Raw genomic sequence first — 25,757 nt, 5'->3', positions numbered from 1 at the left:
ATTCAGGTGTGAGAAGTTTTGTGAAAAAGCGATGAACTCATTTTATTTTCTGAACCAGTCAACCAACACTGTGTTTAATTTGATCTAAAAATATGTGGATGTCAAGTGGTTGTGTTTCTGTAGTCTGTCAGTGTGATTCAGCTCTGATGCTAGCTGTGGTTTTCCTGAGAGCAAGTTCTGCAAAATGACACTTAAGTAGATGTAGTGAGACACAAGAGTATTTTCTGTGATTCTGAACAACAGTTTCAGTACTCAGCTTCCTCATGGCCGGACGCCTGTTGTTCGTCATCCTCATGTGTAAGTTAAACCTTTTATAGATTTGTTCATTATTAATGTGGATTATTATAAACCAATGCAGGTTCACACTTGCAAACAGGACATTAATATAACAAAAATAATATAGGTTATATCAGACATTATGTATCAGCATATTAAACCACACCACACTATTAATTACTTTTTTATGGCTGGTGATATTATCATATTAATGCAATTATTCAGTTTTGGATTGAACACATGTTTACCCCTACATGTTCAGCTCTTCTTCCACCTAAACTGGTAGTGAATTCACCTGTGATCACAGAGACATCCTCCATCGCCACACACAGTGAGTGAATGTTTCTCCCATTCTTTGATATATTATTGACGAACATATTGTTTTAGTGCAACACAACTCTGTGATGTGAAGTCATATTTCAGTTTTTTTGAAGGGACTGAATAAATAAGAAAAATGATAATTAAACTTACCTTCGAATTTAGTATTTTTACAGTTTTGTCAGTTTGAAGATTTTTCGTTGTCAGATTCCTCTTTATTGATGAGTGTTGTAGCATCCCCGGCTGAATGATGGTCTACGCTTTTACTGATGGTTCACAATGCCTTTATTCAGGGGAAAAGAGGACGATACTGTAGCTCCAAAAACCTGAATACATCTTGAACACACCGTAAAAGCTACGAAAGAAAAAATAAAAATAAAAGCGTTACTCTCCTTTTATATTCCAATCATGAAATATCCCCCTTTTAACCTGTTAGCTTAGTGACAACCTCTGATAAGAGTGCTATAAGTAATCATAATAAACTTAATAATGAAATATTTAATAACAGTATTTTAAGTCACATATGCAGCTTTAACCTTATTTAACCGTATGTTACAGTTACTGTAAAACACTTCTTTACACTGTAATACCAAGCAAACTCTATCGGGATAATTGCCCTGTAAGGCCGATAGAATTGCCTTTATTGAGGTAAAATAGCACACAATAGCATATCTTGCTAGCTTAAACACAATAACATAAAACTCTACAAACAAAAAGATTGATTGCCGTTCACATTTCTTCTCCTTAAGCAGACAAACTTCTACCCGCGGACACACTTTACTATCTACCGTACCGTTTTCTCTTAACCGGCAAGACGCCTTCAAAATAAAAGCCCTGACATTAAAATTTAAAAATAGCGGGCCAAATAATGACCTAACTTCAGAAGATGGTATGAGGTATGATATGAATAAGTATATAAAACAACCACTATTTCAAAGATGCTGAGATTAATAAAGGTAATTTACAAGTGTTAATGTTTCTTACAGTGTAATTTACACTCACCTTATATGACACAAAATTTTTACTTGATAATTGTAAAACATGATGCTTGAGGAGTGACAGTAGGACGTCTGAATGTGAACACTATTGTTTGAAATTGTTGTTACACTGCTACAACATACTTGATAGCAGAATAGCACATTGTATTTAGTGACTTTTCATTCATCTTTTGTAGGCCAAAAACCAGTGTTGAGTCTGAGTCATCATCCTGGTGAACTTGTAATCTTCGCTTGCTCTCTGCCTGGATCTGCTGATAATGATACGAGATGTAACCTGTACTTTGGAGAAGAAAGTCGTCCAGTTGTAACAACAACCATCTGGGGGAAAAGCAACTCAAAAACCAATCAGAAGTTCTGTCCGTTTACTGTCACAATTGATGATTTGCGAAGATATCTACATTCAGTTCAACAAAGCTATTCCACCTGTGATTACAGTTTAGGAGGTGAACCCAACTCCTTGTCTCCTCGTAGTGATGGATACAGACTGAATGGTAAGTCTACAAAGACATGAAAACACATGCTATAATGAGTTCACTGTGTGTAACACAATACTTCCTTTGAATTAATGATTGTATACAATTGAATTCCCTCTGAATGTGTATGTTCAGCTCTCATTTCAATTTTGGTTAATTTTCATGGGTTTCAGATTGAGGGTTAAAGCAGCAGTTAAAATTAAACAAGACAGCGGATGCTTAGGAGGTATAATGTTTATGTGATGGCATACTAACTAGGGCTGTCCCCGACTAAGGATTTACATAGTCGAATCAGAATCGTCAAGTCCTGCCTGTAGTCGACTGATAATCGAATCATGCCTGTTTTTGTGCGCGCCGATTCCGGGGGGGGGGGTTACACGCGGTAGCTCCACTTTAATCTTGAGAACCTGCAGAGCTGCGGTTCTATTTCGTGTTGGCTTTGCCCTCTAAGGCTATCGCTATTGGGTTTACCCCTTCCGCGCACCTGCGCGGCACTGAGAATTTTAGTCTACGCCCACCAAAAGTGTGGGCCTCTCCTACGTCTGCCCCTTGTATATATACAACAGTGAGACCCAGCTTTCGGCTCCCAAATGCCTTTTCTTCAGCACTGAGAACCAAGGTCCAGTGAGGCCTTCAACTTAGAGGGCTGCGCCTATCCTCATAGAATCCGGGTTACAGTACATAACCTCCGTTCTATTTCGTATAGGCTTCAACCTCTAAGGCTATCGCTATAGGGTTAGTGCGAAGCAGGATGAGTCAACGCCTCACTGGCCCATACGTTACCACCAAGCACAACTCACCTCCCCAGAGCCATAATGAGCAACCCAGTCGCCCGCTGACCGCAGCATTGGTGTCGGCGTGTGTGTGATTACCCCCCTAAGGAAACACTCCACCAGGGGGTGGGAGAGCACAGTCCTTTCCCTGGAGCCCTCGCGACAGGACGAAATGGCAGCCCTGTAGGTTTTAACCGTACTGAACGCCAGCCCCCTGTCCATGAGCAACTGGAGGAACTACTGTCGCGGACAGGCGACCGGGTCCGTCCCCTGGTCCAGACACCAGCGTTGGAAAGCCAACCACTTAGAGGAGTGAGAGGACTGAGTGGAGGCCTGGTGGGGGGGCCCTGGTGGAGTGGGCCGCATCGTGAGAGACCTTCACACACAGTCAGAGGGGTCTGTTGGGTGTCCCCCCGTGTGTTGGGGGAGGGACCACACGAGGTAGAATATTCGCCCTTGTGGGTCCCCTTCCGTACCGCATACCCGGTGGGGGGAGGAAGGCAGAGGCAGACATAGTCACCGGGGCACAAGGTGGGGTAGCCACACCCGTGAGCCCGTAACCATGCCTCTCCCCCAACAAGGGGGGGAGGGCAGGGACAGGCAACAGAGGAAATGGTCTGCCTGCGACATCGGAGCCACGCTGCATGAAGGCCGCATGGCCAGCTGCAGCCAGTCCACGCAGTGTGTCGGCAGCCGCTGACTTCGTAGAGACTGTAGGAGAGAGGATGTGCAGCTTTGCAGCAAGCCCAGACTGCTTGTTAGCCATTTGCCTAATTGTGTGTAATGTGTGGAGCGGCGATAGGATAACACTACAGGCAGGGTGGTGTGTAGTGCTATCCTGTCTGCATGAAGTGTAATGACCGCTTCAAGGGCTCATTTGACACAGCCTGGCTTCTGTGAACCAAGGGGGCTACCCCTAGTAGCGCCGAGGTCGGCGTCATCGGAGGTCGGAACAGGGAAAGCGAGGAGCCGTGCGGAGACCCGATATTGGGAAGAGTGGAGCAATCCAACCCTCGCTCTTCCGTCAACAGCAGGGCTTCGTCCAGAGAACGAGTGGACCGCCACACCTCCTCGTCCTGAATGGCAAAGCTAACTGCCCGGCGCCGCCACTCTTTGGGGGGAGAAGGGCGCAGAACGGGCAGTGCGAACTGAGAGTGAGTGCTTGGCCGGCGTCCTACGGTCCGAGGCACGCCTCGCAGCGGGGACAGAGATCACCCAGCACGATGTAGCCCGTGTGGCCGGCTTGCTGGAAAATATAGTTCTTCTTGTTTTCCGGTTGAAAAGTCTTTTTAGACAAATCTTCTGCTCTTTAGACAGCTCAGTGCTGAAGAAAAATGCAAGCTGGGTCTCACTGTTGTATATATACAAGGTGCGGACGTAGAAGAGGCCGACGCTGTGGATGTGTGTAGACTAAAACTCTCAGTTCCGCGCAGGCGCGCGGAAGGGGTAAACCTTGTACCAGTTATTTTCTGGTACAGTAAAGAAGGAGACTTAAAGAGAGGTCACTTAACAAGAGCTTCTTCTGCAGCTGTCGCTTCTATTTGTTGGAGCGCAGTGTGGACGTACACATTTAGGCTCTCAGAGCTTTCCACCGGGCTCAGTGATCGACAGTCTGAACATTTTCCGGTTTCGCCCCCAATTCCGAATAAACTGTCACATGTGGTAAATGGCCTGTATTTGTATAGCACCTTTCTAGTCTTTTCGACTACTCAAAGTGCTTTACACTACATCACATTCACCCACCTATGAGCAGAGACCCAACTGTTTATCAGAAACAGAAATTAACTCATTCACACACTGATGGCTCAGCCACCAGGAGAAATTTTGGGTTCCCAACCTTCCTTTAAGGGGACGACCGTTCTACCCTGAGTCAAAGCCGCCCACTTATGCCACTTCAACACTTCCATAATTAAGGTCTATCTGAAAGTCTGTCTGGTTTACATGTGCATGTGTTTCGTCCACTGCATAGAAATCTGCAGCTACTCTGTGAGCTGGAAAGCTAGCCTACAACAGAACACATGTAGCTGTTTTTTAAGCTGCAATACAGTCATTCTCTGGACACTTATGAATACTTAAGTGTTTATTATTAACTTATGAAGTAACTGTTAGCAGCTATGTTTCTTCTTTTTGAGGAGTTTTACATTATTCTAACTTGTGTATATTAAAGTTAATATTACATGATAATATTGGAAAATGTTGAATATTGTAAAACATTTTCAGTGTTGAGCTACCAGTAAAAATTATTAGAAAACATTCAAATTTTGTCAACTTAGTTTTTGTCACATTATTAACACATTCGGGGGGTGGGAAGATGAAAATTAGAAACTTTATTTTGAGTGGCACCCTAACACACACGTTATGCCTACACATGCACACTGACGAACCCAGAGTTAGGGTTACAATTATTTATTCACGCACTTTTAAAAACATTTATTGAAAGTGTTATTTTTTGTACATGTTTATTTACAGCATTAAACGTTGAAATGTATATTGTAATATGCTGTAGATTAACTTATTGGGAGAAAACTGGTAGTTCTATCGGACCCCCATATTGCCAAAAATTGCATGATCCTTGTTTCGCTCTGATAACATTGGCTAATTACAACTTAATAAGCACAAAGTACAGCTGATCAGTTTTGTAGGAACAAAATTAAAAAATTTGATTTGATGATGGTGCTAGAGGAAATATTTAAATGATCACAAAAGTTATTAGAATTCACCATAAGAAGGAAAGTGCATGCTAACATGCAAACAAGAATGTGAACCAAGTTTCAAGGTAACCAATCCAACAGAAGTCAAAACAGACTCCAAACCAGAAAGGTCAGCCTCATGGTGGTGCTATATGAAAAGTCGGATCACCAAAGTCAGGAAGATACACTGTAGAAAAGCAATAGGATCCACAATAATTATTAATGCTTGTTATGTCCTTGCTGAGGGAGACAGCAGTTTAATATGGACCATAATGTTCTCTTCTGGAAATATTTGACAGCTGAGAGCTATTTGTGTGTAATTCTGAATTTAAGCCATGACTTTTGATAATGCCTGAATGCTTGATTAAATACATCAATCAGCTGTAACATTATGTGCTCCCCAGGTAAGCAAATCACATGCACCCGGCCATCCACGTGATGTAATAGAAAACATGATTCATCTGACCAGGCCACCTTCTTCCTTTGCTCTGTGATCCAGTTCTGATGCTCACATGCCCATTGTCGACAGTGAACAGGGGTCAGCATGGTCACCCTGACTGGTTGACAGCTACGCAGCCCCGTACGCAACAAACTGTGATGCACTGTGTTTTCTGATGCCTTTCTATCAGAACCTGCATTAACCTTTTCAGCAGTTTGACCTACTTGTCTGTTGGATTGGACCACACAGGCAGCTTTTCTCCCCACATGCATCAATAATCCTTGCCCACCCATGACCCTGTCGCTGGTTCACAGCTTTTCCTTCTTTGGACCACTTTGATAAGTACTGACTACTGCAAATCGGGAACACCTCACAAGAGCGGCAGTTTTGGAGATGCTCTGACCCAGTCGTCTAGCCATTACATTTTGGCCCATGTCAAAGTCGCTCAAATTCTCACGCTTGTTCATTTTTCCTCCTTCTACTGCATCAACTTTGAGGACACAATGTTCACTTGCTTCCTAATATATCCCACCCACTGACAGGTGCCATGGTAATGAGATAATCGCTGTTATTCATTTTACCTGTCAGTGGTCATAATGTTATGGCTGATTGGTGCATGCACAAATACAAATTTATTTGTACAACCATAAAATTGACAGGCATAAATCCCTTTCCTTTTCCTGTAGATATTGTGGAAAGTGAATCATTCATGCCCCCCACAAAATCTACAGCCACAGGTAGGACATGCTGTACATCTAAATAGAAATCTAGAACATCATCACATTTCACTAATATAAAATATTGTGTGAATTTCTTCATCAGATTTGCCTGGTGCTTCCACTGTTGTAACTCCTGTAAAACCAGCATCAGGTAACAAAACTATGGATGTGTTAAGTTGAAAGAAAAGAAACAAAGGATTTTCTATTCTATTGCTGCTTACTCAGGTGATAACACAAATACGCTGTCCCACACAGACGTCCACACATAATACTAACAGGTCCAAATCCATCTTCTTTTACTGTAGATATTGTGGAAATAGAGTCACACATGACGCAGACTAAGCCAACATTTACTATGACTACAGGTAGGACGTGCCATACAGTTAAATATAAATATTTTTTAATGTCAGAATATTTTTATTCTGCGCAATGATACATGATTCACATGTTTACATTATTGATCACTGTTTTGTGAAAATAAATGCTCAGGTGCTTTCTTTTTAGTTAATTTGGAAACTGCGTCACACACAACGCAGACTATGTCGACGTTTACCATGACCACAGGTACGACATTATATACAGGTACCATATTTTATATATATAAATAAATCGAATTCCAGAACATTTCTACAAATCGCTTACTATGTTTGTTATTTTTAAAGTTGTAAAAGTGTTTTATTCACAGGTCTGACTGTTAGCAAGTATCATGCTTCCACTCCTACAACTCCTTCAAAACAAACATCAGGTAGCAGACTTAAATTATTGACAAATGATGTGTGGATTAAGCTGTATCTGAATATTTTTCTTCATTTACCAGGTCTGACTGTTAGACCAAGCATCACTGGTAGCTTTATCTCTACGTCCCTGACACCAGTGAAACCCACACCAGGTGATACAACTACTCAGTTTCTCAGTGATTCACACTGACGTTCCATAGTTTGTTAAGAGCACTTTATGTCTTTATTAGATACTGATATAGGAGAATGACGGTGAGAGATGCAACATAGAAAAAATCTAGAAAGTTGTTGCAGTATTCATTTCAATTTTCAGTGACTTCAACAAACAGTGGCTGACAACTACTAATCTCAGTAGTGCATTTTGTGTGACCTTTGCTGTAGAAACTCAATATTACAGGTGATATTATTCAGTACATCAAACCATTGCTGTGAATGTTTTTAATGTTTCTCAATATTTATTTATAGGTCAGACACTTTATAAGCCTAGCTTTACCTCACAAAACCCATCATCAGGTGAGAAAACACTTGTAAAACATATAATTTTTACAAAATGTGCTGACATTATGCAGCCCCTTTGGTTCCTTGAATATAATGAAGTAAGCCATTACTCATTATTACAATAACACCAAATCTCTTTTTCCAAGGATCAATGGGTAGACTCCCATTGAATTAGCAGTCAGAGAAATCAAAGAACCAGATGGACGCTGATTGTTATAAATAAAATATATGTATTCATTAGTAAAGGATTGAGTTGCTACCTATACTGAGAACAAATAGACTGCATTTAGAAGAAAAGATTGCTGTTTAACAATTTCAAGCTAATTTGTTGAACAGCAAAAACGTCCTGTTCTTTCAGTGAGAAAATTACATTGTTAGACTAAGGTAATCAGAGGCAGAGTAGGGTGGGTCATCCCTTCATCAGGATTTGCAAATTCATCTTCCAGCAGCCACATTTTTTTGGATGGGTTTAGGATGGTTAAGTCATGACCCACCCTACTCTGCATCTCATTGGCTAGTACTTGTGCCTTCGTTGGTAGTAGGGTGACCAGATGTGAATTGGTGAAATTTGGGACAGGGGAGTTGGAGATGGGTGTGACCTCCAGGTCATTACATTCAGTGTCAACGAACAGTAAAACTGAAGAAAACACGTGAAAGTCAAAACTCATGCTAAAATGTATTATTTTTGTTAATGAACTCAACCGTCTGTCATTAGGAAAAAACACAATGACTGTGTTGTATGAAACAGTGTGTAAGTCATGATCTTTACATACATTCATTTTATTTAATTCATTTCATCAGTGCATTGCCACATCTGTCTTCGCAGCACACGTATCAGTTCTCTCCACTGTGGTTGCCTGCACCTACACTTCCCCTGTCCTTGTGATTTCCACTTTCGTCATCTACACTTGAAAACAAAAAGGGCAAAAAGAGCACACATGTTACTTAGCAGCAATAGAAAGCTGAACAGCGCCCATCTTTTTGCAACACCCAAAAAAGTTTCACAATGATCAGTATTTAATGCTTTATTAAGCTATAACTAATAAAAACTTAGATTTAGTCTAATTTCAGGACAAACAGGACAGGAGTCTGGACAACTGCTAAAAATTGTGCACTGTCCCAAATTTTTCAAGACATCTTGTCACCCTAGTTGTTGGATTGGCTGGTTCAGGCGAGACTGGTTAGGGTTTGGGTAACAATACCAGGCTAAACTAATCCGATGTAGAGTAGGGAGGTGAATGCCATTTTGTCTGGGCACTCACTCAAAAGTGGCCAGATCCTTAATTATGTGTAACTTTAAGCCTTAAACAGCTGTCATGAAAGGGAAAATTAGAGATATACAAATAATTAGTTAAAAAATCATACATTGTGATTTCTGGATTTTTTTTTAGTTTATGTCTCTCACAGTGGACATGCACCTACGATGACAATTTCAGACCCCTCCATGATTTCTAAGTGGGAGAACTTGCAAAATAGCAGGGTGTTCAAATACTTATTTTCCTCACTGTATATAGCCGCTTAAACACAGAGATTCCGCAATAAACGCGTAAAGAATGTCCACCAATATACCGCATTCGCTCATTCATACTGAACAAAATATTGCGGCGTAATCCTGCAACCATGTGTGCTTTCATGTAGCGCTCCGGCTTTCCAGGTTACCTCCACTGAGTCTGCATATGCCGCAGCTGCTGGAGCTCATCCGGTCAACCAAAATCTTTGTTTTTTGTACCAGGTTACAAACATGTTTATTTCTGCTGTAAAGTTGGACATTAATGTAGCGGTCTCTGGGGACTGACTTACTTTTGGAGCCATCCTCATGCAAGCAGCCAGTCGATGAACTGTAGTTTTTGACACTTTCTTTGGCTTAATTTTTTTTCAACCCTGAGGTTGCCAGGGGAGAAAATTGGCACCGAATTACCAGGGACCCAATGGGGGGAATGCCACAAAAAGCTAGAGCTGATGCTGGAGCACTAATAGGGACTGTAAGACATGTCTTTCCCATGCAAGCAAAATTAAGGTACCAAAAAAGAAACTAAAAGAAAGGGAATGAAAACAAACTGAAGGAAAACAGCTTTTGACAATTTCTTTCTTCATAAAATAGGTGAGCACAACTGACACAGTTTTAGAATGTTTTAAGTCAATATCAGCGGTAGTCAGCTAGGAATCTAGCTTGGAACATATTTGCATTGTATAACAAATTCATCAGCATCCCATCTATCAATATTACCTAGCAAAGCTTAACATCATGAAACACATGGCCCTCAGTTTCAGAAATAGCCACAGAGAGTGGAGCAACAGCAGGTCCCTCATCATCTCCTGATAATGTTATTGAGGACATGAGACAAGGTAAGCTCACATTGTGTCAACTAAAAGTAATTCCAAGGATGAATAAAGACTGGAAGGGGGTCAACAGAGACTGCTTATGTATAGGGCCCAGATCTGCAGTTTTAAAGCCAGCTGTTTTGCATAATAATGATGCTTAACCTGAATTAAATGATTCATCATGTTCACAACTTTATTTACCAGTTAAATTTGCATTAGTTACAAATTAAAAAGTTTTTATATGTGTTGTGCATGCCCTTAAGATCTTCAGTAGAGACTGTTTTGTTAGTATTGAAACTAACACTTGTTTTTTGGCCTCATAAACAGAAACATTTTTATGGAAGTTGATAGCAGTTGCGGCTGGTTTTGGAGTAACTGTGGGTGTGATCTTAATGGGACTGGCACTTCTCTGTACCAAAAGAAGAACTGGTAAGAATTTGATTTACAGTATGTGTCAGGCAGTGTTGGGAAGGTTACTTTGGAAATGTAACACGTTACTGATTACAAGTTACCCTATTTAAAATGTAATAGTGATGTAACTATTTCAGTTACTTTAACAAAGTAATGACACATGTAATTACTTTTGGATTACTTTTCTAAATATCTGATGAATGTTAACCGTTTTCCAAAGACAGCTTGAAAGGCAATTTAATTGGCAGATTGGTGGTGCTGCAGAACCAATCAAAAGCATCAGAAAATCATCAAACTTTCCTAAATATCTGTGCACATGAAAAGCAACAAATTGAATATTATTCCACATATAGCCTAGCTTTTTACAGAAAATATTCAGATGTAACTCAAAATTTAATGATGAACATTTTCACAACTGTAATTTACTTTCCCCAGCAGCTGTAACAGATTATTAGGGCCCGAGCACGACCGTGCGAGGTCCCTATTGAATTTGCTCGGATTATATATATATATATATATATATATATATATATATATTTTTTTTTTCAGCAAAGTAGGCCCAAATGACATGGCCTAAACATACTCGAAAACTCACCAAAATTTGCAAACATGTCAGAACCAGTGAAAAATTTCGTATTCTACAAGTTTCGCACATGGGCGTGGCAAAATGACTCGCTAGCGCCACCTAGAAAATTGGAAATGATTAGCCCCTCGTTCACGTTCAACCTACATGTACGAAATTTTCTGGGGACATGTATCGTATCAAGACGCACAAAAAAGCCTCAAGAACCCATAGCCTAAAGTCAACAGGAAGTCGGCCATTTTGAATTTTATGGCCATTTTTGGATGATTTACACACTTACTTTACGTACTTTAACGAACTCCTCCTAGGGATTTAGTCGGATCGACGTCAAATTTCTGCTGTGCCTTCTAAAGGCATTGACGATGAAAAGTTGTGCTATTTGCGAGTTTTCGTCAATGGGCGTGTCCGTGGCGTCGATGATTCGCAATGAAACAGGAAGTTGTTGTAACTTCAGTGTACATGCTCACATCTGGACCAAACTGTACATGTAGGATGAGAGTCCCGCCCTGAACACATGTACATGCCGACATTCAGCCACAGTCATAGCGCCACCTGCTGGCAACAGAAAGTGACCTTTAACGAAGCAGCCCCCGCCGCACGTTTTACCTACGTGCACGAATTTTCTGTGGTACGTGTATCTTGTCCAGAAGCACAAAAAAGCCTCTTGGAGCGATGCCCTAAAATCAACAGGAAGTCGGCCATTTTGAATTTTACGTCAAATTTTGGATGATTTACACACTTCGTACTTTAACGAACTCCTCCTAGGGATTTAGTCAGACCGACCTCAAATTTGTGCTGTGCCTTCTAAAGGCATTGAAGATGAAAAGTTGTGCTATTTGCAAGTTTTCGTCAATGGGCGTGTCCGTGGCGTGGCGTCAAAGATCAGCTCTTCGCCATGACACGGAAGTTGTCGTAACTTCAGTGTACATGCTCACATCTGGACCAAACTGTACATGTAGAATGAGAGTCCCGCCCTGAACACATGTACATGCTGACATTCACAGACAGTCATAGCGCCACCTGCTGGCAACAGGAAGTGACTTTTAACGAAGCAGCCCCCGCCGCACGTTTTACCTACGTGCACGAATTTTCTGTGGTACGTGTATCTTGTCCAGACGCACAAAAAAGCCTCTTGGAGCGATGCCCTAAAATCAACAGGAAGTAGGCCATTTTGAATTTTACGTCAAATTTTGGATGATTTACACACTTCGTACTTTAACGAACTCCTCCTAGGGATTTAGTCCGACCGACTTCAAATTTGTGCTGTGCCTTCTAAAGGCATTGAAGATGAAAAGTTGTGCTATTTGCGAGTTTTCGTCAATGGGTGTGTCCGTGGCGTGGCGTCAGAGATCAAGTCTTCGCCATGACACAGGAAGTTGTTGTAACTTCAGTGTACATGCTCACATCTGAACCAAACTTTACGTGCTTGATAACTCTCCCACCCGCTATGGAGGACCGATCCTGACACAGTCAGAAATAAATACAGAAATAAATAAATGCTCAATAAATAAATAAGCATCCAATTAAATACACAAAAAAATAAAGTAAATAAATAAATGTAGGTAGTAATTAAATTATACAAGGAGACATAAATGTATATATTTTAATTAGTGCCTTTACTTATTCACCTTTGTTATAATTACCTTATTTGTTTATTCAACTTTATTTATTACAAATTTTTTTAATGTATTTATTTATGTGTGTGTTTTAATATTTTTGTCTGTTTTATTCTTCCTTTGTATTTATTTACCTTATTTATTTTCACCCATGGTATTTATTTCTGCCTGTCTTTTTTAAATTTTTGTATGCATTTCTGCCTCATTATGCAAATGAGGAGGGGCTGTGTCTCAAGGGGTCATCTTCTCTGCTATTGGTGGACCAGTCAGACAGGAGAGCTCCTACTCTGCCTGCAGACATCAACGATCTTGCCCCTCACACAGTCAGATGGCTTCCTTCAGTGCGCTGAGGTGTTTAACAACTCTGAAGACACTACCAGCAATGTCTTCCTTCTCTTTTCACGTAGAAGCACCGACAGACAGTGCTTTCAGTTTGCTGCATGCATGGACACAGAACTGCGGTATAGGGAGAAGCACACGGTCAGCTGGCTGCAGCTAAATCTGGAGTGCACTCGTATTCAATTCTGTATGGTAAATTCAGTTTTAACGGAGCAGAGCGAGCTGACAGGCAGAGTTAGAGACTTTTTCTGTCTGTTTCTCTCTTTACAAAGACGCATGTTGCAATCAGAGTCTTCTCTGAAGAGGGCAATGAAGTCTCAGTAGTACCCGATGCGAGCACCACATACAACACAATTTATCAAATTACACAACGGATATACAGTATGAAAATAAGATTGATTGGATTATACTCACAGGAAGTATAAAACCTGTTACATGCGTAACACAGTAATGTCAGGGAAATTACTTTACTTAGAATTAAGTACTGCAGTTGTACATTTGAAATACCTTCCTAACTTTCTGATAGGAAGCCTTCTTGAGGTGGTATAAAACATTTCTTCTTATATTCTGATTTGAGTTGTGGACAACTATGACCACATGAATTAAAAAAATTAAACATTTCACTGCCCAAGTCAGATATAACACAAGTCTTGTTCATTAGACTACATGCTGTACAGTATTTGTGGACAGATTTTGTCCCAGGATTTATTATGCATTTCTTCTTCTTCGTTGCATGGTTTAGAATAATAAGGTGAGAAATGGGTCTGTTCTGAGTTCATCCTGCACTGCAGCAGCTAATAAAGTCCATTTAATCCCAAAAACGCTTTTCTTTTAGGCAGGCTGGAGCAGAAAACAACTCACCTTTCTCAAGTTGTACAGTAATGTCACATGTGTATGAAGGTGGATCAAACAAGCTAATCTTAAATGTCAAAGTAGAGAGGAGCCTAGTAGGCCTATTTATTTTCATTCATTACACAATATGAATAAGCTATGCAGACAGTTGTAAAGAAAGAACATCTTTTTCTTCTGTTCTCTACTTGTTATAGTTACACAGTATTAGGGGTGTGGGCTGTATTAAAAGTATCCACTGTTCTCCCATGCTCTAACACACAGTAACGATGAAATGTGTGCTGTTCTCACATTCTTCCTCTGTATGTACACATAAACAACAAGGCAGGGAAATATAAAAGGAATTTATTTTATTGTTTGGGTACATTATTGTTCAGTGTACATGCTCACATCTGAAACAAACTTTACGTGCTTGATAACTCTCCCACCCCGCAGACATCTACACGTCAATACCGATTTATATTCATAGCGGCAAGTGCTATGTAGCTCCACATAGGGGACACAGGAAGTGACATATAGCACATTCATGCGGCGTCGGAACCGCGTAGGAAATTCACAGCCGCACCGGCAGAGCTCCAGAATGTGCAACTCGGCCGGCTCACGCGCGGACGCGCTTACAAGTGCGAGGGCCCGCCCAACGCTGCTTGCAGCTTTAATATTCATATTTATTTTGTAATTAAATTACATAACTAAATTACATGTAACTAGTTACTCCAACACTGGTGTCCTGTAAACCTTGAATGCATTTTTGCTTCGTGTTCTTTGTGGGAGGTAGAGCTGAGAGTGTTAGGTCCAATCCCAGTGTCCCCCCTCACAGACTCACAGACTTTGAGGCGCGTTCCCGGGAAGTCTGTGAGGACTTAGGGCTGTCCCACTGTCAAACAGTTAAGTGCGCGAAGGCCCCTTGCACTCAATCACTTTCCAAGTGACGTCAGTAAAGTCTGTGAGGGTTCAGGGCTTAGGGGGGGACATTGGGATTGTCCTTTAATAACCCTTAACTTTAAATCTTTAGCACAACTTCAGTGTCTGAACTACTTCTGTTTTTTGTTTTTCAGAAAGATGTTCTTACAAGAGGTAAGATTTTTTTTTTTAAAACCTAGCAAAAGCTGAGTGACTAAGTATTTTCCACCACAACTCTTTCATACAGAAATTTAGCTTATTCACTTCAAGTAGCTGCCCAGAGCAGCTGGACCCCTTATTCAGCCACAGGGCAGAGCTACTGGGACAGCAGACAGGTACGCGCTGTGTTCCAGACTGCTTGGAAGTTGGAGATTTCATAGTTGAAGTTTCTGACTTCCGACCTCAGTGTTATGTGTGCTAGGTCTGGACTCAAGAGCAAACACCGACTCAAAGGTTTTAGCTAGGGGATTATAATGATTGCTCACTTGTAGCTACAGAAGATCTTGCAAAAAGGGGATGTGGTAGTAGTATGGTTGAAGGAGTAGAGGTAGGCGAGGCAGCGTGAAGTCCAGGACTGGTGGTGGTGGCAGGGAGCGAAGGTGATGCCGACTCCAAAGAACTGGGCACAGAGAGAAAAGGTTGTTAGCACAAGGGTATCCACAATCAACAAGGTTTCCATGGTTCTGCTCGAGGTTTCAGCCTCTAAAAAGGAAGTTTTTCCTTGCCTCTGTCACCTAGTGCTTGCTCTTGGTGGGAACTGCTGGGCTTCTGTAAATAGCATCATAGAGTATGGTCTAGACCTGCTCTTTTATGAAAAGCGCTGTGAGATAACTTGTTGTGATTTGGCGCTATATAAATAAAATTGAATTGAATTGAATTGAACAAAGATTTCATTAGAACTACTAGGATGTTTGGCCAAAAGTATGTTACCATGTGAGTGACTGAAACAAACTGGTACTGGCTGTTTGTTTCAAAGTGTCAAGGGTAGGCCGTGACACTCAAAGTGTAAAATTTTCCCATTAAACCCTGAGCCTTGAAGAGGTGACCATGTAAGTCACACAGGTGTGTGGGGAAATAAATATGTGTATTGTTTGTTGTCCTACTGTGCATTCTGCTTTCTTGTGTAATGAGGACACACTTTTTAAAATTTCTATATAGGACACAAGCCAGTGACACAGGTAATGTACCAACTTAATGGCAACATAATTGTGTTATTCATACATACAATAAACACCATTTATATTTACATTTTTTTATTAGTGTATTGAGGTATGTTTTGCCTTCTCTAGCAGATGACTTTGTGTGCTTGAGAAATCTTGACCATGGAGGATTGGTAATTAAAACATTTATGTCAGATGTAACATTCACATTACCTTAAATAATCAAACATTTGATGATTATGAATTCCTCTCACTTACTCTACTGTATTTCCTGTTATCCTAAGTTACCTGGAGGTAATGATGAAGTCTACAGTGTGATCACTTCAGTACCTGGTGCTGACTGTTCTCCTGGTGAGCTGCTTTTCACTTCACACCTGAATGTAGCGTACGGCTCTTGTACGGGATGGAGAACAGGTTTTAGTTGTTGGAAACATTTTAACAGTGTGTTCTGTAGTATGACTAATATACTGTAGTTCATTTCAGAAGCTTTTATAATTGTATCACTGAATACGTAAAACATTCATTAAAATTGTTGGTTCTCCTTTCATTTCACAAAAAACCCCACTACCGTTTGTCCCCAAAAGAGGCTTTTGTTTCTACAATATTTAATTACTGAAAACATATTACAGATGTCTAAATTTCGCAGCCATCTTGGTTTGTGGTTCTCTCTTATTCGCAGGTTCTGAGAAATTGAGCAGGCAACAGTCTCAAAATGAGGATGTAAGTGAAACATGTGGCACAGTACTGAATATGTTTGCTATATATGTTTATAGATGTGACACATTTAAAGAGCTCTTACCGTTAATGTCTTTCTTTTCTAGTCTGACATATACCATGTGTATGCCACCATCTCTGAGGAGCCACCTGCATCAGCCCTGAATGTCATGGTGTACAGCACCCTGCAGGCACATTGAAAAACATTTTGTTATACTGTATAGAGAATTTCTAAAATTGTATTTTATGTTAAATGCCTTGGTTATTTGTCATTTCTCTGTAAGCAAAGCACAGTAACTGTCTGTGTTTCTGCAGTATTGAAATAAAAATAGGCAGTGAACTACTCCACTGCACTGCACTCTGCTGGTGGACTAGAGCCATGACGGTGACGGGTCTAAGAGGCTGAATTTTCTAGCTTAATTCTGAGAGTTGGGGCTTTAAAGTGGGGCAAAATAGCCCATTATTGTTTACACATTTTTGTGAACACAAAAGCATATCCCTATTTCTGTCAGTTTGCTTAAGGACAACATTTTCCTTTTATCAGTGAAGTGGCAGGTGACAACAATCTCTGAACTGGTGGTCATCTCAGATGCATTGAAAGACATGGAACCGTGTGCTGTGGTCAGATGAGTCCACATTTGTGCTTGTTTTAGGCAAAAACAGATGATAAGCTCTCAATGCCAAAGACCATCCAGATTGTTATCAGCGAAAGGTGCAAAAGCCAGCATCTGTGTTGTGATGTTATGAGGGTGCATCAGTGCCCAAGGCAACCAGTGAGTTGCATGTCACTGGTTGAAAGTACCATAGATGCAGAGGCCTTTACTGGGATTTTAATAGAGACATACTTTATGTTGCCATCAAGGCGATGTCTCTTCCCGGACACCCATGCTTACTTCAGCAGGACAATAGGCCTCATTTAGCACAGGCTCCAACAGCTTGGCTTCATAAACACAGAGTGCCTTTGCTTGATTTGCCTGCTGCCAGTCCAGATCTGTCTCTTATTGAAAATGTATGGCTTATCATGAGGAGGAGAATCAGACAACAGCAACGACAGACTGGTGAGAAGCTGAAGTTTTGTATAAAACAAGAATAGACAAAAATTCCAATTTCAAAATTGGCACAAACAATATCTTCACTTCCCAAATAATTAGAAAGTGTTATTAAAAGGAAAGAGGATTTAACATCATGGTAAACATGCCTCTGTCCCAAGTGTGTTGCAGGCATGCAATTCTAACTTTTATATTTACAATATAAAATTAGCTGGTCAGTAAAACTATTGAAAATATTTGTACTTTTTAAATAAAGGTTCATTTGAATTTACAAATCCCAGTATTTTGTGTTCTGGAAAATATCCCAGCTTTTTTGGGGGGGGTTGTAAATATCCACTACTGTGATGTGATTGCTACTTGTCTGTGTGTTAACAATGAGGCTCGCAGGTGGCAAGTAGCTTAGTTTAGAATTGAGACTGAGCCTTAAGCCAGAGTTAGTGTGTTAGTTATGTGTTAACTCTCACCAAGAAAGCGGTTATGCATACAGAACTGTACCACATGTAGTGGGACATTCTAGTTTCTATGCGGCCTTTCTGTTCGTGAGATTCAGCTCTGATGCTAGCTGTGGTTTTTCCGAGATCCAGTTCTGCAAAATGACACTTCTGTTTGTCAAAATTCACATAGTCAGACACAAGTTTGGTCTTTAAAAGCTTATTGAACATCAACATTATTCAGCTCCATCATGACTGGAGACCTGCTGTTAATCGTCCTCATGTGTAAGTTAAACTTCTCGTCATTTTATTTTGTTGTAAATGTAGTTACAGGTGCATTTTATTTGCAAGCACCAGATTAATTAATTAAGTGATGTCAACTCATTATGTTTTAGCATCAGGATGTTTTATTTCACTTTAACATTAGGGAAGAGAAATACAACATTAACATTAAGAATTTACTGTTTACTACATCTGTTTCCCTTGTTAACACATATTTTTCTCCAACAGATTCCTTTTCTGAGATGAAAGCACAAGGTCAGTCCCTGAGTTTAATATTAGTTTTCATAGCCAGGTGTACTGTTATCACAGTATAGATAGTTTAATTTGCAATTAATTTGACTATTTGTACACATCCTTTGGCTGTGGAGTACATTCACAATTGCTCCTTAAGAATTGTATTATCTTAATGCAGTGATTAAGTATTTGAAGTAACATATGTTTACCAAATTTTCAGCTCTTCTTCCACCAAGACTGACAGTGAATCCATCAGTGATCACAGAGACAGACTCAGTCATCTGTTTCTATGTCTGAGTGTTATTTCTGCACTATAAGAGAAGGACCTGCCAAAAGGTTCTCTTGTCTGCAGACACTGACAGGAACCGAACTGCTGAAGATAACAAATCAAAGTTCACCTGCTGAGGTTAAAGTGACATGTTTTTACCTTTACGTCTCTTCATCTCCTGACAGTGACGTGTCCTCCATCATTGTCAGAAGTGAGTGAACATTGCTGCTATGTAGTATTATTTTAATAACTTGCTACAGTATCAACACAAACAATTGCAAATTTCAGTAATTTACTGTAATCCAACACGTGCTTACATTTTCAGCTTCTCTTCCACCTAAACTGACAGTGAATCCACTGGTGATCACATAGACAGAGTCACTCACAATGAATTGTCAGACTCCATCATCTGTTTCTGAGTCTCAGTGTTTTTTCTACACTTTAAGTGGAGGAACTGTCAGTGACTCCTCTTGTCTGAAGACACTGACAGGAACTGAGCTGCTGAAGACGTCAAATCAGAGTTCACCTGCTGAGGTTAAAGTGTTGTGTTTTTACACTGTAAAGCCGGGAGAGTTAGATTCTCCATCTCCACACAGTGACACATCCTCCATCACCATACACAGTGAGTGACTGTTTCTCCCATCGACTGATAGTATCGTGTCTTGATACAGTATTGACTACAGTGGTGTGTTGTAATATTCCAGCAGGATAGAACATTATTAATGAATTTTCAACATTCAACATTTTTGCAGGTCAAAAACCACAAATGAGTGTTAAGCATTTTCGTGGTGACTATGTTGTCTGTGCTTGCTTTGTGGCTGTGCTTTGCCTAGGTTCCAGTGTTCGCACACCTAGCACTAAAGATAGCCCTTTTCCTGTAAGCACTCCGAATAAAGCTTCAGGTGAGTACAATATGTATAATTCATTGCCACTTGAATTCAGTGGTAAGGGTTAAGTTATGTTTACAACCTACTTTACTCAGTAACTTTATATAATTTACTCATTTGGTAGACACTTTTATCCAAAACGACTTACATTTTAGGAACAATATAGAAGCATCAATGCAGAAATCTACGAGCACAATAAATGCATGTTAGAGGTTAGAGTAGTTATAAGAGGAATTGTTCTCAAAAGATGTGTTTTCCAGAGCTTCTCGATGTTAGAGAGGGATACCCCTGCTCTGATGATATGTGGTAGCTCGTTCCACCATCGTGGTGTCACAAATGAGAACACCCTGAGAGGACTGAGATTGCTTTGTGTGTAGGCATCATAGAGCCAGCCGACGTTCATTAGAGGAGCGCAGTGGCCGAGAAGGAGCGCAAGCTTGTATATGTTTAGGTAGATTGATGTGGACCTAGTAGTCACTCTGGATGCAAGCATTTGTGACTTGAATTTAATTCGGGAGGCCATGGGGAGCCAGTGAGGTCCCTGAGTAATGGAGTGGAATGAGTTCTTTTGGGCTGCTGCGTTCTGAACCATTCTTAGAGGTTTCACCACACATGCTGGAATACCATCTAGGAGGGCACTGCAATAGCTGAGGCTAGAGATAACCATGACCTGTACCAGAACCTAGGTGGCGTACCGAGAAAGGTAGGGCCTGATTTTTCTTTTGTTGTATAGAGCAAAGCGACACGTCTGAGAGACAGCAGCAACATGGTCTGAAAAGGACAGCTGGTCATCAATCATGACACCCAAGTTTCTCACCACCCCTGGTTAGAGTGATGGTTGTGGGGCCAATTTTTAGTTTGATGTTATGATGAGTAGATTACTTGGCTGGGATGACCAAGAGTTCAGTCTTAGAGAGGTTTAGCTGAAGGTGGGAAGCCTTCATCCATGGGGACATTTCTGAGAGACAGCCTGTGATCTGCACTGAGATGATGGGGTCGTCTGACGGGACGGACAGGTAGAGTTGTAAATGTTTCTTGATTCAATAATCTTTTCTCTATATTGAATAGCCTACTGTTTTACAAAGTAGTCACTTACAAATGCAACAACAATTAAACCAACAGAATCACAAAATCTTTTCATCACTGCCACATCCTTCAGAAATATAACCTCCTAAGTTTTGAAAATTTTAAATTAATAAGTGAATACATATTTTCTGGAAAAACTCCTAAAATAACATCAGGAATAACTCCTCAACCATTTGGGCTAGATGCATAATTCTGGTCTCATTTGAAAAGACAGACACTAAGGATATGAATCAACAAAATTAACCTGTTTATTTTTCTATCAAAGAGTAAATGGAGATGCAGTAAAGGAAAATATGATATTTTCATCCTTGCCTGGTATAAAATTTTAATAGCAACATTACCATCAAAACCATCAACCAATATAATGCAACTGAATATCTTCTAATACACCTGGAATACAACTATAACTGTAAATTTGATGAAAAGAAACTAATATACATAAACAGTTATTAGTTTCAGTTAATAGTTTCCCTGGTATAGGGAGTTTTCTTCAAAACACTATTTCTGTCCATACAACCACGTTCCAAAAACCATAAAGCTTCCAAAATATTGAAATATTGATAAAAACAGTGAATATTGATCAACATTCCTTTCTTTGTATTGAAGAGACGAATCATTTGATATATTGGATGTCTGTGTAGCTCCTGCGAGTTGGCCACTTCTTCTCTCCATCATTTTGATCAGAGAAACGAAACCTAAGAGCAGATACTGTGCAATACCAAGATGGCGGCCCGCGGTGATCTTTACACACACAGAAAACAGCTGTGTTGGACTGAAAACAGCAGTTGTAACTGTATATGTATATTGATGCATTTGTTATTATTATCCAGCTAATGACTCTGTAAGTTTAGTGATTTGAGTGATATGAGTTACACAGCTGATCAGAGCTGGAGCTGAGCTTTCTTTAGAGTGGTTGGACTGCGGTGTAGGGTGAGATGAGAGATATCTGGATGGAACTGCAGCCATGTACAGTGATTACATAGCGATTTATGTTGTGATATAAGCTCATTTAGATGCTTGGTGTTTGATTTGTGTTTGGTGTAAATAAAATGGTTGGTTTGAGCTTCTAGATGAGCCTCCTAGCTTCACTGAGGTGTGTGGCATGCATAGGGTGACAAAATACTAAGATCTTCCATGGATTTCTCTTTTGCATTTTCTGTGAAAATCGATCGTCCTACCTGATACCGGGCAGGTCTGCTTATTAAACTGTAATCCACCAGTAGTGGCAGACCTGTAAAGAGGACCTCTAGAGGAGACTGTGTGGTAGCTTATAGACGCACAACATTTGGACAAACTGTATTGTCACTTAAGGGTAATGAGATCTGGAACAACTTACCGGCTGTAGTAAGGGACTGCCCCACTTATCCCACATTCAAGACTCATCTTAAAGACGAGATGAAACTAACACTTGTTTATGCCTTCTGTTGTTGCAAAGCAGATATATGGAAGTTTGTAGTAATTGCGGCTGAATGCGGAGTATCTGTGTGTGTCATCTTGCTGGTTTCTGCAATTCTCTGGAGCAAACGAAAAGCTGGTGAGAACTTTGTTGATTTGTTTGTCTAATAAAGTCACACATAAGTTTAATACTGAAGTCTCTAAATCCCCTTTAAGAATTTGTCTGATAATTAAATGTATGCATGTATTTTATCATAATCAGTGCATCTTGAGATTTTCTTAGTTTGAGGGTTAAAATAATAAAACACCACAAATAAAAGTTACTAATTCACTCAGAGACACGAACCAGTTGGCCATTTAAAGCAAACATGAGAGTACCATCAAAATGTCTTTGGGAAGTGTCAGGTTATTACAACTGCAATAATAGCCACACCGCTGGTGGTGATACATGAATGAAACAGATGCCAGCCAGCCAATGCAAACTCCATTAAGATGGGCCACACATTTGTTCTGTAAACACATTCTGGTTTGCATCCTAAAAGCCATTTGCAGTTTCTAGGAATTATTTGACGCAACTTCATATTTTTCAGTTGAGTTTACATTGCTCACAGATACTGAATAGAACAAACATGGACCTGTATCTCAAACTGAAAGTATTTGCGTCCAAGTCCATCACTACACTCAGATAAAAATAACCTCCTTTGCTGGAGTCTGACACAGTTTTTCACATGTGAGCAAAATATTGTTTGAGAAGGGATGGTATAGACTTGTTCTTTTAATTTAAGCTTAGAGATGAACTTGAAAGTGTCATGCTGTTCATGATGGACAAATGACAATCATTCTGTGATGATCAAATTCTTGAATCGAATCAGCTGGACTGAAAACTTATTTTACTCAGTGAAACTTATTATTTGATATACAGACAGTATATTGGAATAATGAAGCTTCAACTTGGTGTAAACACGTGTTGTGACTCTGAACATCATCCACAGTGGGACTCTGATAAAGGAGTTGACACAGAGGCAGTGAAGTAGGTTTTCAAACTTTATCTAGCAGTTGGAGTGATGGTACAAATATTTTTGAGATGTGTAATCTTGATGAACACACACAGAATGTTCGTAATAGCTTACCGCTGGCAACATCCTCCGGAGCAAACAGCTATTAATAAGGACCATTGCACAGGCAGCAGTTACATAACTGTTTGTTTCTTCCTCTCTAGCAGGTTCTGTAGAAGGGAAAAGGCGACAGCCTCAAAATGAGAATGTAGGTTTGACACACATTAAATATATTTGTGATATATAAATATATACAAATGCTACAGTTGTCAAAGGAATGTTAAAATCAAGGACAACTGGATTTGGTTGAAGATATTTGAGTATCTTCAACCATGTCCAGGTGCCCTTGACTTTAACCGTCCTTGGATAACTATGACCTGGATGGCTGAGAATCTTCAAAGACATCATGCAGGTTTCTTTCTTTTCACAGTCTGACACATTCCATACGTACTGCACCCTCTCATGGAGCCAACAGCTTCAGCCCTGAAGGGTATGGTGTACAACATCATGCAGCCACGCTTACATGCAAACTGTTTTATACTGTAAAGAGAAATGCAAACCTTGTGTTTAAACTTGACTAGACTAATGTAAGATTACTGTAAGATTACATTTTCAGATGAACAAACTAACTAACTAACTAAGATTAAACTAAATGTTTACCAGTCTTCCAGATTTTACAGCCAGATCCTGTTTTCAAAGTGTGGTTTATGACAAACAAAGCACAGCAACCAATCCGCCTTATATTTCAGCTTTCTTTAAATTAACATTGGAAATTAGTTTAGTTTTTATAGTTATATACATAACTAAAGCAAAAGTCCACATTACTCTCGTTTTCATTTTTTGTTATTTTGTTTTCTATTTAATGTTGATCATAGTTTTTTTGTAATTGCATATATTTTGTAATAATGATGAGACTTCTGTGACTATGCACTGTAAATAAATGTACAAGCTTTTACAATGTACTGCACTCCACATACTGTGTATGTTTTATATAATAAACATGTTAAACATATACAACAATACCACGCTTTGAATTACTTTGTATTATTATATTTAGTATAAACCCATGAATATGCATTATTGTTTTTTGGTCAGGCTCATTAATTGTTCCATGTCAGGCATTATAATTCACCCTGACCTTACTTCACCCCCAATTTTTTGATTATTTACATACTGGGGACTTTAATCTCCATATGGAAGATGAGTTTCCACAATGATCATGAAGGTAACCTACTCTAGAGTATACAGTAGGCTATATAGCATATATTATATGCTACAATATAGTATAGAATTGTGAGTATTTATAGTATATAGTTTAGAGAATATTAGAGATCCAAAATATAACTGACAGAAGGGCAGGACTCAGGAAAAGTCCACTATTACAAAGCCGTCTGCTACTTTAGCACCACGGACACCGCCATGGTTTTATCAATACACTTCACAGTTGGGCTACTGATATTTCAGAGCCATGGTCGGGGCCATAGATTCTAACTTGCTCAAACTTTGGTCTGATAAAGGATCAATGAGTCAGACTACACTAGCATATTCAAAGAAACAGCCCGTTTGCCCCTGTATTCTCTGCTACTGCGGGACGGAAGGGATGGAAAGTTAACAAGGGGGATTAATTTTGCTCATTTTTGCTAAGTAGGGTTATAACATCCCCCCTCATATCCAGTGCTCACTGCCCAGCAGAACTGCGTCCACATACGGTTACAGATGATTTGTAAACTGACAGTTTGGGTGATAACTTTACCATTCATCCAAATAAATTTAGCTAATCTAGGAGTTTATTTAGAACCAGTATGACTCTCTGACTACTTGCTTAGTTGGACTTCTTTTTAGCAATATCAGTGTGTTCCCATATCTCAGCAATTTATTAATTAACCAGCAAAATTATATATTTTAATGATGCAATAATTAAATAATAAAACATAATTTGTGTTTGAGCCCACCTTCAGAAGATTAAAATGGAAAGCAAAAGCTGTGTGACTTAATTGTCTGTGTGATAATAAGAAGTGGAAATACTGGAAAACTGGAGGTTAGTAGGAAAATAAGTCAGAATTGCACTGAGCATTTTTTTAAAACAGCAGGCTTGGAAAAATCAGAGGAGGCAGATGACTGAATTGTGATCAAAAATGAGAAAGAAATGGCCTATTAACAGCTCATGGGGCCTGTTTGCAATCCGTGCTAAAGAATTGTTAGCTAGCTGCCCCTGCCTTGCATGACTATGATCTAGATACCTATGATAATGTCCT

At 39.8% G+C, this 25,757-nt stretch overlaps 2 protein-coding genes across 11 annotated transcripts in view; both read left to right on the top strand.

The window, feature by feature from the left end:
* The first annotated feature begins 147 nt into the window (after positions 1-147).
* On the top strand, positions 148-17,176 carry LOC119886590. Of its 3 annotated transcripts, none has more exons than XM_038697430.1 (18): positions 148-297; positions 539-607; positions 1,769-2,083; positions 6,654-6,704; positions 6,790-6,837; positions 6,992-7,051; positions 7,191-7,250; positions 7,372-7,431; positions 7,504-7,575; positions 7,889-7,936; positions 10,187-10,267; positions 10,571-10,672; positions 15,097-15,115; positions 16,100-16,119; positions 16,231-16,274; positions 16,386-16,452; positions 16,781-16,821; positions 16,923-17,176. In XM_038697430.1, the coding sequence occupies exons 1-18, from the start codon at positions 264-266 to the stop codon at positions 17,013-17,015; spliced, it is 1,284 nt and encodes a 427-aa protein (XP_038553358.1). In that variant the 5' UTR covers positions 148-263; the 3' UTR covers positions 17,016-17,176. The 3 variants fall into 3 exon arrangements, with proteins under 3 accessions (XP_038553358.1, XP_038553357.1, XP_038553356.1); XM_038697429.1 differs by having other exon boundaries at positions 7,191-7,268; positions 16,234-16,274; XM_038697428.1 differs by having other exon boundaries at positions 7,191-7,268.
* Positions 17,177-18,263: 1,087 nt separating this feature from the next.
* Positions 18,264-25,757, top strand: part of LOC119886589 (flocculation protein FLO11-like) — a 59,188-nt gene continuing 51,694 nt past the window's right edge. For 7 of the 8 annotated variants that reach the window (XR_005441518.1, XM_038697419.1, XM_038697426.1 and 4 more), the window contains exons 1-4: positions 18,264-18,832; positions 19,032-19,290; positions 19,405-19,701; positions 19,913-19,981. Coding sequence is in view for 7 of the 8 variants with exons in the window: in XM_038697419.1 (XP_038553347.1) it covers positions 19,467-19,701; positions 19,913-19,981 (304 nt within the window). In the remaining variant the exon portion in view is untranslated. The remainder of the gene's footprint in view (positions 18,833-19,031; positions 19,291-19,404; positions 19,702-19,912; positions 19,982-25,757) is intronic. The other variant, XM_038697418.1, reaches the window with a different exon arrangement.

The sequence above is a fragment of the Micropterus salmoides genome, unplaced genomic scaffold (assembly GCF_014851395.1).
Source record: "Micropterus salmoides isolate LMB-PRFRI ecotype aquatic unplaced genomic scaffold, ASM1485139v1 Ms_hic_scaffold_4, whole genome shotgun sequence".
Classification (NCBI taxonomy): Eukaryota; Metazoa; Chordata; class Actinopteri; order Centrarchiformes; family Centrarchidae; genus Micropterus; species Micropterus salmoides.
Note: the sequence above shows the minus strand (reverse complement) of the source record. Positions and strands in the feature narration are given on the sequence as shown.

Excerpts from the sequence above, each read along its gene's own strand:
- LOC119886590 (XM_038697428.1), top strand. The coding sequence starts at position 264 with ATGGCCGGACGCCTGTTGTTCGTCATCCTCATGT. Across the intron at positions 6,705-6,789 it reads CACAAAATCTACAGCCACAG|ATTTGCCTGGTGCTTCCACT; the intron begins GTAGGACATGCT and ends TTTCTTCATCAG. Across the intron at positions 7,052-7,190 it reads AACATTTACTATGACTACAG|TTAATTTGGAAACTGCGTCA; the intron begins GTAGGACGTGCC and ends CTTTCTTTTTAG.